The following is a 17107-nucleotide window of genomic DNA, read 5'->3' as shown; positions in this document are numbered from 1 at the left end:
AACCATCTGGACATACCTGAGAACATCACATTGGTCCTCGTGTTGAAGATGTAATATTAATCTGACTAGATAGGTGAAAGTGGCAAAGTTATTGGAAATCTTTACAAAGACTTTATGGGCTAGCTATTTATTTATTTGTTTGTTTGTTTGTTTGACAGAGAGAGTAAAAGGAGGAGCAGAGAGAGAGGGATAAGCTGACTCTGCTGAGCACAGAGCCCAATGAGGGGCTCAGTCACTTTAGGGGCACCTGGATGGCTCAGTTGGTTAAAGGTCTGCCTTTGGCTCAGGTTATGATCCCAGGTCCTGGGATTCAGCCCTGAAATAGGCTCCCTGCTCAACTAGGAGTCTGACTCTCCTTCTCCCTCTGCCCCTCCCCCTACTCATGCTCTCTCATGTGCCCTCTCAAATCATTTTTTTAAAAAAGATTTTATTGGGCAGCCCCGGTGGCGCAGCGGTTTGGCACTGCCTGCAGCCTGGGGTGTGATCCTGGAGACCCAGGATCGAGTCCCACATCGGGCTCCCTGCGTGGAGCCTGCTTCTCCCTCTGCCTGTGTCTCTGCCTCTCTCTCTCTCTGTGTCTATGAATAAATAAATAAAATCTTTAAAAAAAAAAAAAAAAGATTTTATTTATTCATGAGAGACAGCAGAGACACAGGCAGAGGGAGAAGCAGGCTCCATGCAGGGAGCCCAACGTGGGACTCCATCTCAGGTCTCCAGGATCAGGCCCTGGGCTGAAGGCGGCACTAAACTGCTGAGCCACCCGGGTTGCCCCTCTCTCAAAAAAATTTTTTCAAAATTTTTTAATCTCATTACAAGAGAAAAAAATAAAATAAATTTTAAATAAATTTTTTAAAAAAGAACAAGAAGAGAAGGAATTGGGAGGTGCCTGGTTGGCTCAGTCATTAGAGCTTGTGACTCTTGATCTTGGGGTTATAAGTTAGAGCCCCACATTGGTTATAGAGGTTACTTTAAAAAAAAATCTGAAAAAAAAATAAAATAAATCTGAAAAAAGAGAAATATTTAATTTGATCTAAGTATCCACCAATAGATGAATGGATACAGAAGAAATGCCATATATATAATATATAATACATAATGAAATATTACTAAGCCATATAAAAGAATGAGATCTTCCCATTTGTGACAACACAAATGGACCGAAAGGGTGTTTTTTTTTGTTTTTTTTTTTTAATTTATTCATGAGAAACATAGAGGCAGAGGGAGAAGGAAGGTCCCACGTCTCCAGGATCATGCCCTGGGCCAAAGGTGGCACTAAACTGCTGAGCCACCGGGGCTGCCCAGACTGAAAGGGTTTAATGCTAAGTAAAATAATTCAGTCAGAGAAAGGCAAATGCAGGGACGCCTAGGTAGCTCAGCGGTTCAGTGTCTGCCTCTGGCTCAGGGAGTGATCCCAGAATCGAGTCCTACATTCGGCTCCTTGCCTCTTCGTCCTCCGCCTGTATCTCTGACTCTCTGTCTCTCATGAATAAAGAAAATCTTAAAAAAAAAAAAAAAAAGGCAAATGCTAATTACTCTATAATTCTACTTCTTTGTGGATTCTAAACAACAAAACAAATGAACAAACAGAAACAGACTCATAGTTAAGGAAATGAATGATTGTTTACCACAGTAGGGAGGCGTAGTGGAGCAGATGAAAAGGTGAAGGGGTGGGGTGCGTGGGTGGCTCAGTGGTTGGAAATCTGCCTTCCGCTCAGGTCGTGATCCTGGGGTCCTGGGATCAAGTCCCCCATCAGGGACCCCGCAGGGAGCCTGCTTCTCCCTCTGCCTATGTCTCTGCCTCTCTCTCTGCATTTCTCATGAATAAACAAATAAACCTTAAAAAGAAAAGAAAAGGAGAAGGGGATTAAGAAATACAGTACAAGGGCACCTTGGTGGCTCAGTTGGTTAAATGTTTGCCATTAGCTCAGGTCCTGATCCCAGAGGCCTGGGATCAAGCCCCACATCAGGGCCCCCTGCTCAGCAGGAAGTCTGCTTCTTGCTCTCCCTCTGCTACTTCTCCTGTTTGTGGCTCTCTCACCTCTCAAATAAATAAATAAAATCTTTTTTTAAAAAGTATTATAATAAATAAATCTTGGAGATACAATGTACAGAATAGGGAATATAGTGAATAATATAACTACATGGTGATAGATGGTAACTAGACTTATCATAGGGGTCATTTCTTAATGTGTAAAAATATTGAACCAGGCACCTGGGTGGCTCAGTCGGTTAAGTGGCTGCCTTCAGCTCAGATCATGATCTCTGGGTCCTGGAATTGAGCCCCCCACCAGTCAGGCTTCTGGCTCAGCAGAGAATCTGCTTCTCCCTCTCCATCTGCCCCTCCTCCCGCTTGTGCTATTTCTCCCTCTTTCTCTCTCTCTCTCTCTCTCTCTCTCTCTCTCTCAAATAAATAAATAAAGTCTTTAAAAATATAGGGGCGCCTGAATGCCTCAGTCAGTTAAGTGTCGGGACTCTGGATTTCGGCTCAGGTCATGATCTCACGGGTCAGAGAGTCCTGTGACAGGCTCCCTGCTCAGCGCAGAGTCGGCTGCCCTCTCCCTCCCCGCTGCTTGAATGCTCTCTCACTAAAATAAATAAATAAAATCTTTTTAAAAGTCTAAAAATATGTAAATTAAAAAGAAATAGGGACATCTGGGTGGTTCAGTCGCTTAAACATCTGCCTTCAGCTCAGTCTCTGGGTCCTGGGATCCAGTCCTACATCAGGCTCCCTACTTAGCCGGAAACCTGCTTCTCTCTCTCTCCCTCAGCCTGCTGCTCGCCCTGCCGTGCTCTCTATCTCTCTCTGTCAAATAAGTAAATAAATAGGGATCCCTGGGTGGCGCAGCGGTTTAGCGCCTGCCTTTGGCCCAGGGCGCGATCCTGGAGACCCGGGATCGAATCCCACGTCGGGCTCCCGGTGCATGGAGCCTGCTTCTCCCTCTGCCTGTGTCTCTGCCTCTCTCTCTGTGTGTGACTATCATAAATAAATAAAAATTTAAATAAATAAATAAAATATTTAAAAATAAATAAATCAAAGCATCCTCCCAAGGGAGAACTGAAGCTTTTTAAATAATAAATAAATAGTAGTACAAAAGGATGTACAGTGAAAAGTAAATCTCCCTCCCACAGATACCCCTAAATCCCGAGATTAACTGATGTTACTAATTTCTAATTTTCCTTCTTCTTCTTCTTCTTCTTCTTCTTCTTCTTCTTCTTCTTCTTCTTCTTCTTCTCCTTCTTCTTCTTCTTTTTTAGGTAGGCTCCTTGCCCAGCATGGAGCCCAACATGGGGTTTGAATTCACAACCATGAAATCCAGACCTGAGCTGAGATCAAGAATCAATGCTTGGGGTGCCTAGGTGACTTACTCAGTTAAGTGTCTGCCTTTGGTTCAGGTCTTGATCTAGGGGTCCTGGGATTGTGCTCTGTATAGGGCTCCTTGCTCAGTGAGGAGCCTGCTTCTCCCTCTCCCCTTCCACCAGCTCGTGCTCTCTTTCTCTCAAATTTAAAAAATCTTTAAAAAATAGAGTCAATCCTTAACCAACTGGACCATCCAGGTGCCCCACTATGTAAACTTCCAGAAATATATCCTTTTTACACAAATGAAAGCCTATTAAGTACAATGTACTATTTTTTTCTTTCTCTTTTATAGCTTTACTTATATATTAGAAGTTATTACATATTAGGACATTCTATCTTATTCTTTTCTAACAATTTCATAGTATTCCATTTTATTCATGTATCAGAATTCTATCCATTCATTAAGTCAACAAGTATCTTTTTGTTATTTATGCACTGTGTGCTCTGATTTATACTTTAAGATTTTTTTTATAACTAATCTATACCCAGTATGGGGCTCAAATTTATAACCCCAAGGTCCAGAGTTGCATGTACTACTGACCAAGGCAGTCAGGAGTCCCTGGTTTATATTTTAAAAGAATCCCATTGTCTCCTGGGTGGTGAATGGATCATAAAAGGATAAGAATGGGGACACCTGGGTGGCTCAGGGGTTTAGCGCCTGCCTTTAGCGATCCCGGAATTCCAGAGATCCCAGAATCTCTGTCTCTCATGAATAAATAAATAAAATCTTTTAAAAAGATAAAAATAATAAAAAAGAAAACATGGAAAGCAGTTAAAAACTATTACAGCATGTACTCTAGGCTAGAGATGATAGTAGCTTATACTAGTGAAGTAGTAAAGAGTTGAGAGGTGATTAGATTCTGCATGTTTAAATGTGGAACTGTTAAGATTTGCTGATTGGGAACATCAAATGAATCAACAATGTAGACTGATTCCAGTCTAAGTACAACAAAAGTCCACTGTTTAGGGGGAACGCCTGGGTGGCTCAATGGTTGAGCACCTGTCTTCAGCTCAGGTTGTGATCCTGGGGTCCTGGGATTGAGTCCCGCATCAGGATCCCTGCAGGGAGCCTGCTTCTCCCTCTGCCTGTATCTCTGCCTCTCTCTATGTGTCTCTCATGAATAAATAAACAAAATCTTGGGGGAAAAAAATCCACTGTTTAGGTTGTCCTGAAGCACTAGAATTCTCTATATGTGTTGGCAACCTGAAAGAGTATAAGTGATTGCTGAGAGTAGGTAAGCAAATAAGAGAAAACTAACATTTCTCTAACATCTGTGTAGCAGTGTTCTGAGGTTGCTAGTAACATAAACCAATTCTGTCTAATGTGATACAGAAAAAGGAAGTTATCAGAAGGACATGCAGGTGCTGATAGTCTTGAAAGAACAGTTGAACCACCAGGCCTTAAAAAAGACAAGAACTAGGTACCTCCAGGAATCTAGATGGCAAGAACAATTGGATAGTCTCTTCAGGGTGACACCTGGCATGAATCAACTTGTCCCTTGTCCATCTCTTATTCACCCTTCAAAGGATGCAAATTATAGGGATTTAAGGATCTGGCTAGCCTCGGTTGGGTCAGCTGCCCACTCAGTCAGAGAAGAAAAGCATCTTGACTGACAGATCTACCATTAGAGTATGCAGCAGGGGAAAGGTAGTATTCTGAGGAAAAATCAAAATATGCTACTAGGAAAAGGGAAATCAGATACTAGTACAGGCAAAAACAATAGATTCCACTATAACTTAGCATGTGTTTGGCGTACATATATATCATCTCATTTATTCATCACAATAACCCTATGTGATAAGATATTAACATCTCTCAGGAAGGTTCAGAAAGGTTATGTAATTTATCCAAGATCATGAAACAAATAGGCAATATAATCAGCATTTGAACTAAGGCCAAAACCTTGCTTTCAAAACCCATGCTCTTTGTTACACCACACTATTCCACTGGGGAGAAGATTAAATTTCCACTATTCTTAAGTTTTTCCATCAGTAGAAAGAAGTAATTACTTGCTCTGAGTCTCCTGAGTAGCTTGGATATTCAAACTAAGAGGTTTGCAGAGTAGCCAAGGCTCTCTTGGAAGTGAGTGGCTAACCCTTATCTCTTCTGTCATTGATTAGAAGAGAAAAGGAAAAAAAATAGTTTAATGAAATGCATAATATTAGCCATTTTCAAGCGTTTAGTATGTTCTAAGCATAGTGCTTTATATCCATCTTTGCATTTAATTATCTTAAGAGTCCCATAAGATAGACAATATTATTAACCCAAATTTACAGTGAAGGATACAGGTTTAGAGAATGGAAGTTACTGCCCAGTATCACTGGCTTTCAAACCTAAGTCCCTCTGACTCCAATACAAGTACTTGAAACCATTACACTACACCAAAATTTCCTGCCCTGGTTGGACTGAGGCCAGAGGATTGTCACGTTGCCAGCCATTCTTGGTGAGAGGAGGTGGTCTCAATTTTCTCCCCAACATCATAAGGGAATCAGATTTGCTTATCTCTGAAAGCCCCTCTAACTCTGATTTCTACTTTCACTGACAAGGTAAAGATCTGGGTTCCATGTTAAGCAAAGAGCTAAATTCTGGGTTATCCAAATTGTTTCCTTAAAATTGTCATTTGTGCAGTACTTCGCAGGGTACTTGGAACATCAATACCTCAGAGTGTAAAGGTCCTTGCCACGGTACCTCCAGGCCCTGGAAGCAGCCTAGCCAGCAGGTGATTAATTGTGACTCTTCTGATTGTAATGCAGGCCAGAAGATTTACCAGAAAAAGCAGGAACATTTCCAACCAGTGAGAGAGACTGGAAAGACAAACTCTGAGCTCACACTGATTCCCTGGGGGCATCACACTCAGAAACACAATGAAGTTCTTGTTAAATACAGACAGAAGGGCAAGGTCTTACTTAATGGACATTGTGCCCTGACCAGCCAGGAGCTCTGATCCAAGAGGTATAGCTTATTCCAGTAAAGAAGGGGGCTCCCTAGATGAGCCTGGGTGGCTCAGTCCATACAGCATGAGACTCTTGATCTTGGGGTCATGAGTTGAAGTCCCATGTTGGACCTAGAGGTTATTTAAAAAAAAAAAAAAAAAAAAGGAGGGGGCTGCTCTCTGGAAAACTGTGGATGGAGAGATGGGAAGCAAATCAGTCTTAGAAATGGCTGGGTAGGGGCACCTGCGGAGCTCAGTTGGTTGAGCATCTGCCTTAGTTCAGGTCATGATCTCAGGCTCCTGGGATCAAGCCCCACATCAAGTGGGAGTCTGCTTCTCTTCCTTTCCCTCTGTCCTCCCCCCCAACCCCTCACATGTGTGCTCTCTCTCTCTCTCCCAAATAAATAAATAAATCTAAAAGAAAGAGAAATAAATAAATAAATCTAAAAGAAAGAAAGAAAGAAAGAAAGAAAGAAAGAAAGAAAGAAAGAAAGAAAGAAAGAAAGAAAGAAAGAAAGAAAGAAAGAAACAAGAACTTAAACCATGGGACGCCTGGGTGGCTTAGTGGTTGAGCATCTGCCTTCGGCTCGGGTCATGATCATGCAGTCCAGGGATGGAGTCCCATATCAGGCTCCCTGTATGGAGCCTGCTTTTCCCTCTGCCTCTGTCTCTACCACTCTGTCTTTCATGAATAAATAAATAAAATATTTTTTAAAAAAGAACTTAAACCAACTTTCTGCTCATTCTAGATGATAAATAGGAATCGGAAGAAATCCATTTTTTGCTCATGATTTTTCACTATAGAGAATAAATTTTCACCAGGTCAGTATACTTTCTTTACTAGAATTCTACTGTAATGTCACTAACCTGTATTTAAGTATAGAAAAGATATTCGCATGCTCACCCTGATGACTCAGCCTTGAACTTAAGCCAGGTCTGCAAAAAGGAGATAAAGCTGCAAAAGTCTCGATGGGGGCAGGGGCGGGGCGGGGGGGGGTCACTTTTCAGCCAGAATAGATTTCCACCCACATGCAGTTCTTGGATATTGGTTAGTAGCCAAGAGTGAGCTGATGTCAAATGGTCCTGTGATGTTTGCCAGTCCCCAGGGTATCAGGGGCACAGCTGGGTGGGGAGAATTTCAGACTAGAGCTCTCTCTCAGCCCTCTGAAAAAAGTGATCCCATAGCCAGATGGTAAAGGATGGGAAGTGGAGAAGGCTGGAGAAAGGGAGGATTGGCCAGATTAGCACATGGTTCCTTCACCAGAGCAGGGACTTATGCATCAAAGCAGGGCACAGATGGTCTTTCAAGTAACTAGAGAAATTAAATCCCCAGTATTTTTAATCCCTGTATAGCAGACTACTAAAAAATAAAAATAAATAAAAATTAAAAAAGGAAGGAAAGATGTGAAAAGCCCTTTGAATCTTTGCTTAGGCAAGATGCTACATCTTGACATTCCTTTCCAGAAGCACTAGGGCTTCTCATCTTTTTTTTTTTTTTTTAACAATTTTTAAAATTTATTTTAAAGATTTTATTTATTTATTCGTGAGAGACACACAGAGAAAAAGAGACAGAGACACAGGCAGAGGGAGAAGCAGGCTCCATGCAGGGAGCCCGACATGGGACTTGATCCCGGGTCTCCAGGATCACAGACTGGGCTGCAGGTGACACTAAACTGCTGAGCCACCCGGGCTGCCCCAAATTTATTTATTTATGTGAGGTAGTGCAAGAGAGCACGAGACAGGGAGTGGCAGAGGGAGAGTGAGAAGCAAGCTCCCAACTGAATAGGGAGCCCAATGTGGAGCTCCATCCCAGGACCCTGAGCTGAAGACAATTGCTTAACCAATTGAGCCAGCCAGGCTAATCTTTCTTCTTTTACAATTTCCTGAACCATGGTTGTTTTTTGTTTTATTTTGTTTTGCTTTGTTTTGTTATTTTAAGTAAACTCTATCCCCAACATGGGGCTTGAACTCAAGAGTCATATGCCCTACCAACTGAGCTAGCCAGGTACCCCTCCTGAATCATTTTTTCCCTTGCCTCTCCTTCTGGACCCTCACCCTCTCCCATCTGCTGCCTCATATAATAAGGAGAATTGGCTGAAATATGATCTCCCGGCTGTGACCAGAAATTTCTCTCTTATGGGTTCTTGCTCATCATATCAGCCAAATTCCCATTAACAGTAGAAAAACTCCATTATCAACGTACTCAATGTTACTACTTGACCTAGGAGCTTTGGGTGGTGATTACCACTTGATTTTGATCCCGGCCTTAACTATTGTGGTGGGTAACGGCCCCCACCCTTAACTAGTTTTCACTAGCACTGACCATATACTCATGGTGACAAGTGAGAAGGATCTGGTATGAGAGGTACCCTTTGACTCTGGCCAAGGAGAGGGAACTTTACAAAGGACATGAGAGATAAATGACCTTCACAGAGCTACCCTGTGTATAGAATGAACTTCTCAGAGAGTGATATTATAAGGGTCTGTATTGTTTTGTGTTTTTAGTAATCTCTACATCCAACGTGGGGCTTGAACTTACAACCCCAAGATCAAGAGTCACATGCTTTTCTGATTGAGCCAGCCAAGTACCCCTGTACCTTTGTATTGATTGCAAGCTCCTAACAGTGTGATATAGGGGAAAGATTGGATGGCAATTGATAAAGTTTTAGTCCTGTCTCTTCCAGCAATTCACTATCTTTTGCAAGTTGTCTTTCCTCTTTGAACCTCAATTCCTTTCCTTAAGAATAGGGCTAATACTACTCAGAGTTTTTGACAGGCTCAAGTAGAGAAGTGCTGTGATATTTTGAAAAGCGCAACCGGTTACAAAAAAAAGAATAGAAAATGATTTTATCCATCTTCTCCCCAACCATTTTTATTATTAATTAATTAATTTTTAAAGATTTTATTTATTTGAGGAAGAGAACGTGGAGGGAAGGGCAAAGAGAGAGGGAGAAGCAGACTCTCTGCTGAGCAGGGAGCTTGACACGGGGCTCAATCCCAGGACCCCAGGATCATGACCTGAGCTGAAAGCAGACTCTTAACCGAGACACCCAAGTGCTCCCTTCCCTTCCTTTCTTTTAATCCATCCTCTTTTTCCTGCAGTTATATGTAAATGTATACACACACACACACACATGCATATACATCTTTGCTCTTTCATATCCCACCAGTTCTTGATTTTTAGCTTTAGACATATCAGTGGACTCATGCCTTCTGTGTTTTTCCTGATAATTTCAGCTTCCAGTAAAATAGCCCTAAGGAGGAAATCATTTCCTCCCTCAGAAGCTCCAGAACACAGTGAGACTGTAGGCATCTGGCCAGGCAGTGGACAAGCACATCTCCCTTGTCACAGACAGCAGAGGGGATTGCCTTCCTTGTACAATTGGATTCATAGAGAATAAAGGAGCTGTCTTACTCCTGGGAAGCTTTCTCTCTTTCCACAAAAGGGCATTTGAGGAAGTCTTCAATGTGGGGATCACAGATGTCTTATGTTCCCTTTTCCCACCAAAACTTCTTTGTTTTCTTTCCACGAGAACTTCTAATTTCTTCACATTACCTTACTGGGTATTTATTGTATTATTTTGATCTTTACAGTATCTGTGCTTTTGATAATAGAATTCTGATTTTACTCTTTTGTTTTTTTAAAGATTTTATCTATTTATTCATGAGAGACACACACAGAGAGGCAAAGACACAGGCAGAGGGAGAAGCAGGCTTCCCACAGGGAGCCTGATGCAGTACTCGATCCCAGGACTCTGGTATCACACCCCGAGCCAAAGGCAGACACCCAACCACTGAGCCACCCAGGCGTCCCTCTGATTTTACTCTTAATTTTAATTTTAGTTCATGGGTTAGGCCTGGAGTTAACCCAGCCATTTGACTCTAGGATTGGATACATAACCCAGTTATGGCCAAAGCTGGAGGTATTAGGGAAAGGCTTTATAATGTAGGAGTTACTATACTAGGAGAATACAAGGCTGGAGCTGCTGGAATCAGTTTGCCATCCCATGAGGAAAGCCTATCTAAGAAGACAGTCAACACTGAGAAAAACAAAACCAAAGGATAGAAACCAATCCTGGGGCAGCCCTGGTGGCCCAGTGGTTTAGCACCGCCTTTAGCCTGGGGTGTGATCCTGGAGACCCGGGATAGTCCCACGTCAGGCTCCTGCATGGAGCCTGCTTCTCCCTCTGCCTGTGTCTCTGCCTCTCTCTCTCTCTGTGTCTGTCATGAATAAATAAATTTTAAAAAAAGAAAGAAAAGAAAGAAAGAAAGAGAGAGAGAAACGCCTGATAACTCTGTCTAGGAACCTCCTGCAGTTTGAGTAGAGTTTCTGTTCCTTGCAACGAAATATGTTTTCCCAATCCACAGAGGACGTCAAAACCATTTCTCAACTCCTTAAATGACCCTTTGGCATATACTATGCCTACCCAAATGTTTCTTTTCTTTCTTTCTTTCTTTCTTTCTTTCTTTCTTTCTTTCTTTCTTTCTTTCTTTCTTTCTTTCTTTCTTTTTTTCTTTCTTTCTTTCTTTCTTCTTTCTTCCTTTTTTAAAAATATTTTATTTATTTGAAAAAGAGACAGAGAGCACGAGCAAGGGGAAGGGCAGAGGGAGAGGGAGAAGCAGACTCCTGCTGAGCAGGAAGCCCAACATGGGACTTGATGCCAGGACTCTGGGATCATGACCTGAACCGAAGGCAGATACTTAACCAACTGAGCCACCCAGGCACCTCTCATGTTTCTTTTTTAAAAAGTTTACTTGGGGGGGCAGCCCTGGTGGTCCAGTGGTTTAGCGCCGCCTTCAGCCTGGGGCGTGACCCTGGAGACCTGGGATCAAGTCCCACATCGGGTCCCTGCATGGAGCCTGCTTCTCCCTCTGCCTGTGTCTCTGCCTCTCTTTCTGTCACTCTCTGTGTGTCATGAATAAATGGGTAAAATCTTAAAAAAAAAAAAAAGTTTACTTGGGGGATCCCTGCCCCAAGTTTGATTCCTGCCTTCAGCCCAGGACGTGATCCTAGAGTCTAGGGATCGAGTCCCACGTTGGGCTCCTTGCGTGGAGCCTACTTTTCCCTCTGTCTGTGTCTCTGTGTCTTTCATGAATAAGTGAATAAAATTCGTTTTTTAAAGACGAAGACGAAGGAGGAGGAGGAGGAGGAGGAGAAGGAGAAGGAGAAGAAAAGAAGAAGAAGAAGAAGAAGAAGAAGAAGAAGAAGAAGAAGAAGAAGAAGAAGAAGAAGAAGAAGAAGAAGAAGAAGAAGAAGAAGTTGTTTACTTGGGATGCCTGGGTGGCTCAGTGGTTGAGCATCTGCCTTTGGTTCAGATTGTGATCCTGGAGTCCTGGGATTGAGTCCCACATCAGGCTCCCTGTAGGGAGCCTGCTTCTCCCTCTGCTTATGTCTCTGCCTCTCTCTCTGTGTCTCTCATGAATGAATGAATGAATGAATGAATGAATATCTTTAAGAGTAATTTTTGCTTATGCTGTATCTTATTCCAGAAAGTATTTTTGGTCTCTTCTAGCAAAGAAGACTTTTCTCTATGTTTTGTCCAATTTGTTGTTTGGGAAAAGAGTACCACCTGGAATTTACAGTTCTTAATACTGCCTCCACCACTTGTTAACAATGAGACTCTGAACAAATCAGGGGGATAAATCTGAATCTTGGTTTCTCTCTCTCTCTTTTCTTTAAGATTTTATTTATTTATTCATGAGAGACACACAGAGAGAGAGAAAGACAGAGGCAGAGACACAGGCAGAGGGAGAAGCAGGCTCCATGCAGGAAGCTCAACGTGGGACTCGGTCCCGGGTCTCCAGGATCAGGCCCTGGGCTAAAGGTGGTGCTAAACCACTGAGCCACCCGGGCTGCCCTGAATCTTGGTTTCTTTATCTGTCAAATGGACATATGGTTATGTACATGTCGTTGAACTATACTGAATGAAGATCATGTAAGATTACATTTATAAATTGTAAAATGCTTTAAACATGTTCAGAATTATAATAAAATGAACTTTCAGCATCTAGGAATATCCTTCTTCCTTTCCATAGCTTGATTCTGTTGTGAAATCTGGGGTGGAGTAGAATAGGTATGGCCACATCATCCTCCACAAAGATTCTACTAACTTATACTTTCTTTGTGAGAGTGCCCATTTTTTCACATGCTAGCCAACACTGACTATTATTAATGTCTAGACTATTTGCTAATCTGGAAAAAAAAACAATTATTTGCTACATTTTAACCTGTGAATGATGCTTCCAGGCACCTGGAGATGTTTTAAAGAATCTTCTAAACCAACATCCCAAAGCCTTCAGAAGGAGCAGACCAACCACTGCTTTTCTCCTACCCAGGCACCATTGTTCAGCATGGTAGTTAGATAAAGCAGTTGGCCAGAGGTCTTTACAAGCTATTGTAGCAACAAAAAAGAACACCTCTACTTCTGCCTTATTTGTTGTGTAAATGGGTGAACACATGCCCCCAACGAACCTGTTAAATCATAGCCCAATGAGCTACATCTCTTCAAATACATTTCAGTTCATGCTTGGTGCCTTCTGAAATCATTGCACAATCCAGTTCAACTTCCTTCTGTTGGGAGTAAATATATAGGCTAAGAGATTCATTCATATATTTAAAATATAAAACAATGAGGGCATCTGGGTGGCTCAGTTGGTTAAATGTCTGCCTTTGGCTCAGGTATTGATCTTGGAGTCCTGGGATGGAGCCCCGTGTTGGGCTCCCTGCTCAGCAGGGAATCTGCTTCTCCCTTTCCCTTTGCCCCTCCCTCCATTCTCTCTCTTTCTCTCAAATAAATAAAATCTAAAAAAAAAAGGAGAAAGAAAGAAAGAAAGAAAGAAAGAAAGAAAGAAAGAAAGAAAGAAAGAAGAAAGAAGGAAGGAAGGAAGGAAGGAAGGAAGGAAGGAAGGAAGGAAGGAAGGAAGGAAGGAAGGAAGAAAGAAAGAGAAAGAAAGAAAGAAAGAGAGAGAGAGAAAGATTTATTTATTTATTTATTTGTTGGAGAGAGAGGGAGAATCTGAAGCAGACTCTACACTGAGCACAGAGGCAATGTAAGGCTCGATCCCACAACTGTGAAATCATGACCTGAGCTGAAACCAAGAGTCAGATGTTTAACTGACTGAGCCACCTAGGTGTACTCTTCTTGCTTTTCTTAGTTAACATATTGACTAGACAGAGATAAAAATATCAGTGGCTTAATCAAGGTGAAAGTTTCTTTCTCTCCCAAGTAAAAGTCTGAGCTGATAGACCAAGAAGACTGGTCAGATCAGGGGCTTTGCTCCCCAAGGTCCTCCTGGGACTCAATTCTGTCCATCTTATTACTCCACCTGTGGTGTTATCATTCTCATCCACAAGGTCAAAGTTTTTTTTTTTTTAATTTTTTTATTTATTTATGATAGTCACACAGAGAGAGAGAGAGAGAGAGAGAGAGAGAGAGGCAGAGACACAGGCAGAGGGAGAAGCAGGCTCCATGCACCGGGAGCCCGACGTGGGATTCGATCCCGGGTCTCCAGGATTGCGCCCTGGGCCAAAGGCAGGCGCTAAACCGCAGCGCCACCCAGGGATCCCCACAAGGTCAAAGTTGACTCACCATTACTACATCCCACAGAGAGGAAGAGAAGAGTAAGCAACTTCCTATTAAAGATGTGACATGAAAATTGCTAAGATCATTTCAGCTGACTTCCCTTTGGGCCAGAAGGTAGTCATGTTGTCTTACCCAACTGCAAAAGAAGTTTATTTTTTTTTAAGATTTTATTTATATATTCATGAGAGATACAAAGAGTGAGGCAGAGACATAGGCAGAGGGAGAAGCAGACTCCCTACAGGGAGCCTGATGTAGGACTCAATCCCAGGACCCCAGGATCATGACCTAAGCCAAAGGCAGATGCTCAACCACTGAGTCACCCAGGTGGCCCACAAAAGAAGTTTAAAATGTAGTATAGCTGACTGCCAACCACCCAGCTGAGCTTAGGGGAGTCCATTACCAATGGAAAGATGGGCATATTAGAGAACAACTAGTACTCACTGTCCTTCACCCTTCCAATCAAAGCCAGTTTCCACCCCTCATTCTCTCTTGAATCCCTCTACATGCTTCAAGAATTAGCTTATGTAAACTTCCTTTTTCTTTTCTTTTTCTTTCTTTCTTCCTTTCTTTTTTTTTATTTTTTTTCTTTAAGATTTTATTTATTTATTCATGAGAGACACACAGAGAGAGAGGCAGAGACAGGCAGAGGGAGAAGCAGGCTCCATGCAGGGAGCCCAACGTGGGACTCGATCCCAGGACTCCAGGATCACACCTTGAGCCGAAGGCAGGCGCCAAACCGCTGAGCCACCCAGGCGTCCCTCTTTTTTTTTTTTTAGACAGAGAACTCATGTGAGCAAGGAGAAGGGGCAGAGGGAGAGGGAGGAGAGAAAGAATGTCAAGGAGACTCCCTGCTGAGTGTGAAGCTGCTGTGGGCTCCATCTCATGACCCTGAGATCATGACCTGAGTCCAAATCAAGAGTTGGAGGCTTAACTTACTGAGCCACCCAGGTGCCCCAATGTGACCTCTTTTAAGAAGCCATTCCAGATCCTCTTGCTTCACTGAGCTCTCATAAGTCCTTAGACTATCTGGTATTTTAGTTAGATGGGTTCCCCTACTATCCTATAAGTTCCTTGAGGGATGAGGTCCAAGTTAGATCTCTGCCGTCTACCACACCTATCACACAATAGGGCCTAAGAAATGATTACTAAATTAGTGAAATTTACTTCTCTTTTATGGACCTTTTGAGAGTAAGTTGGAAATATCATAGGAATGTTGAAAAATTAAACATGTAAATACGTCAATGCTTACTTCTAAAAACAAAGGTTTTCTTCTAAATAACCATTTTTAAATTATAGTTTGATGGAGACCTCCTTAAATGCCTGGAGGAAAGGAAGTGAGGAAAAAAGGGAGCAGATTAGAAAAAGAATCTCCAGGTCTTTGCCGTAATCTATGTTTGAATCACTCCTTCCATGCTTAGCCGGGTTGTTTATTACTGTCTTAACCTCCGCTTTCTGCTTGCCCTGAGCCTAAAGATCAGCCAGAGGTGAAAGCTTATGGTCATCTCAGTTCTTTTAGCATGTGTCCTTCTCTTCTCATGCCATATGGCTCTCTAGATTCCCCAGGATACCCAGGAACCTTTCAAAGCTCTTATTCCCCTCAAACTCTTGTTTCCTGGACTTTCCTCTCATGCTTGGTAGGTCTATTGTTCACCCAGCTGTTATTTGTTTGCCCAAGAGGCAACAGCTTGTTCTCTTGCCTTTCAATGCTTTTAGGGAAAGTCCTCTCTTTACCTTTTCTGCCTTCATACAATTCCAAATTAGATGAAACAACGGGAAACCCATTGCATCAATCCTCAGGGAAACTCCAGTCTGGTCAAAAAGACAAACCCTATCCTTTTGGAACAAGGTCCACTCTGCAAGTACCCATACCAGCAACACGGGCTACCATCTTTAAGATTGCTGTTTGTTTTGTTTTGTTTTAAAGATTTTATTTATTTATTCATGAGAGACAGAGAGAGAGAGAGAGAGAGGCAGAGACATAGGCAGAGGGAGAAGCAGGCTCCATGCAGGGAGTCTGATGTGGGATTCCATCAGGGACTCCAGGATCACGCCCTGAGGCAAAGGCAGATGCTTAACAGCTGAGCCACTGAGGCATCCCTTTAAGATTGCTGTTTTATCAGTGAGGAGAGTGTGGCTAAGGTAAGGTAAAAAGCACAAAGATCTCCTACTACATTTCAGTGGACTTTCTCCTGGCTAAACATTTACTTGGTTGCTACAAACTTTTGACCACCTCCTAGACTTCTGGTAAGGTTGAGACACTTTTTGTCAGGTTTTTTCAGTGTTTCTGGGGAGGGACAGACTTCATACTCTGCCATTTTCACTGATGACCCTTCTATCTTTTATGCCTTTTCATTGTACTTTATCTTTTTGTGCTATTCTTTAGGTAAATTCCTTAGGACCACCTTCTAGTTCACTAATTCTCTCTTTGACTATGTCCATTTAAGATAGTGTATCTTGTTCACTGAGATCCCCTCCCCCTCCAAATAATGTAACTAATAGAAACTTAACATGTCTAACTATGTATTGCTTCTATTTCCTTTGCTGCTGTGCTCTATAGCTTAGAAACTTCTGCTTAGTCCTGCATAGATCTATTATAGCTAAAATTTGCAAAAATTCCTTTTTACTCGAAACCTACCTCACCCAAGGAGATAAGTACATACAGAAAAGACTGCTTTGTTTAAGATTTATAGGAATGAAATGACCAGATTCCTGCACACAAAGATAAACTGACAGGGATCCCTGGGTGGCTCAGCGGTTTGGCGCCTGCCTTCAGCCCAGGGTGTGATCCTGGAGTCCTGGATCGAGTCCCACATCAGGCTTCCTGCATGGAGCCTGCTTCTCCTCTATGTCTCTGCCTCTCTCTCTATATCCATGTCTCTCATGAATAAATAAAATCTTAAAAGAAAAACAAAAATAAAGATCAACTGACCAAGAATAAAGAAGTTACACGACCTTCCTCATTATATCTACGGATGTCAACCACATTTTAATTTTACTCCCCACCCCCCATTTCTCCCTTTTGCTAACATAAAAGAAGAAAAGAAGTTTGAATCTCATGCTGAAGGGAGATGGTTCTTTGGGACAATAGTCTACCATCTTCTCAGTTTGCTGACTTTCCAAATAAAGTTGCTTTTCTTGCTGCAAGGTCTTGCTTCTCAACTGGACTTTCACATGGTAAACAGACAAGCTTGGACTCAGTTACAACAGCTGTACTTTTCCATTTTAGGAAATCC

General features: G+C 42.3%; 1 protein-coding gene across 2 annotated transcripts in view; it reads right to left on the bottom strand.

Moving 5' to 3' along the window:
- Positions 1-12841, bottom strand: part of UBAP1 (ubiquitin associated protein 1) — an 84967-nt gene extending 72126 nt beyond the window's left edge. Inside the window, exons 1-2 of one of the 2 annotated variants that reach the window (XM_072841695.1) lie at positions 12764-12841; positions 1626-1835 (exon numbers count right to left, since the gene is read on the bottom strand). In XM_072841695.1, the coding sequence (XP_072697796.1) occupies positions 1626-1812 (187 nt within the window). In that variant the 5' untranslated portion in view covers positions 1813-1835; positions 12764-12841. The remainder of the gene's footprint in view (positions 1-1625; positions 1836-12763) is intronic. The other variant, XM_072841697.1, reaches the window with a different exon arrangement.
- Between the last annotated feature and the right edge of the window lie 4266 nt (positions 12842-17107).

Source organism: Canis lupus, chromosome 10 (genome assembly GCF_048164855.1).
Source record: "Canis lupus baileyi chromosome 10, mCanLup2.hap1, whole genome shotgun sequence".
NCBI classification, from domain to species: domain Eukaryota; kingdom Metazoa; phylum Chordata; class Mammalia; order Carnivora; family Canidae; genus Canis; species Canis lupus.
The sequence above is the reverse complement of the archived record's forward strand: the minus strand, read 5'-3'. Positions and strand labels throughout refer to the sequence as shown.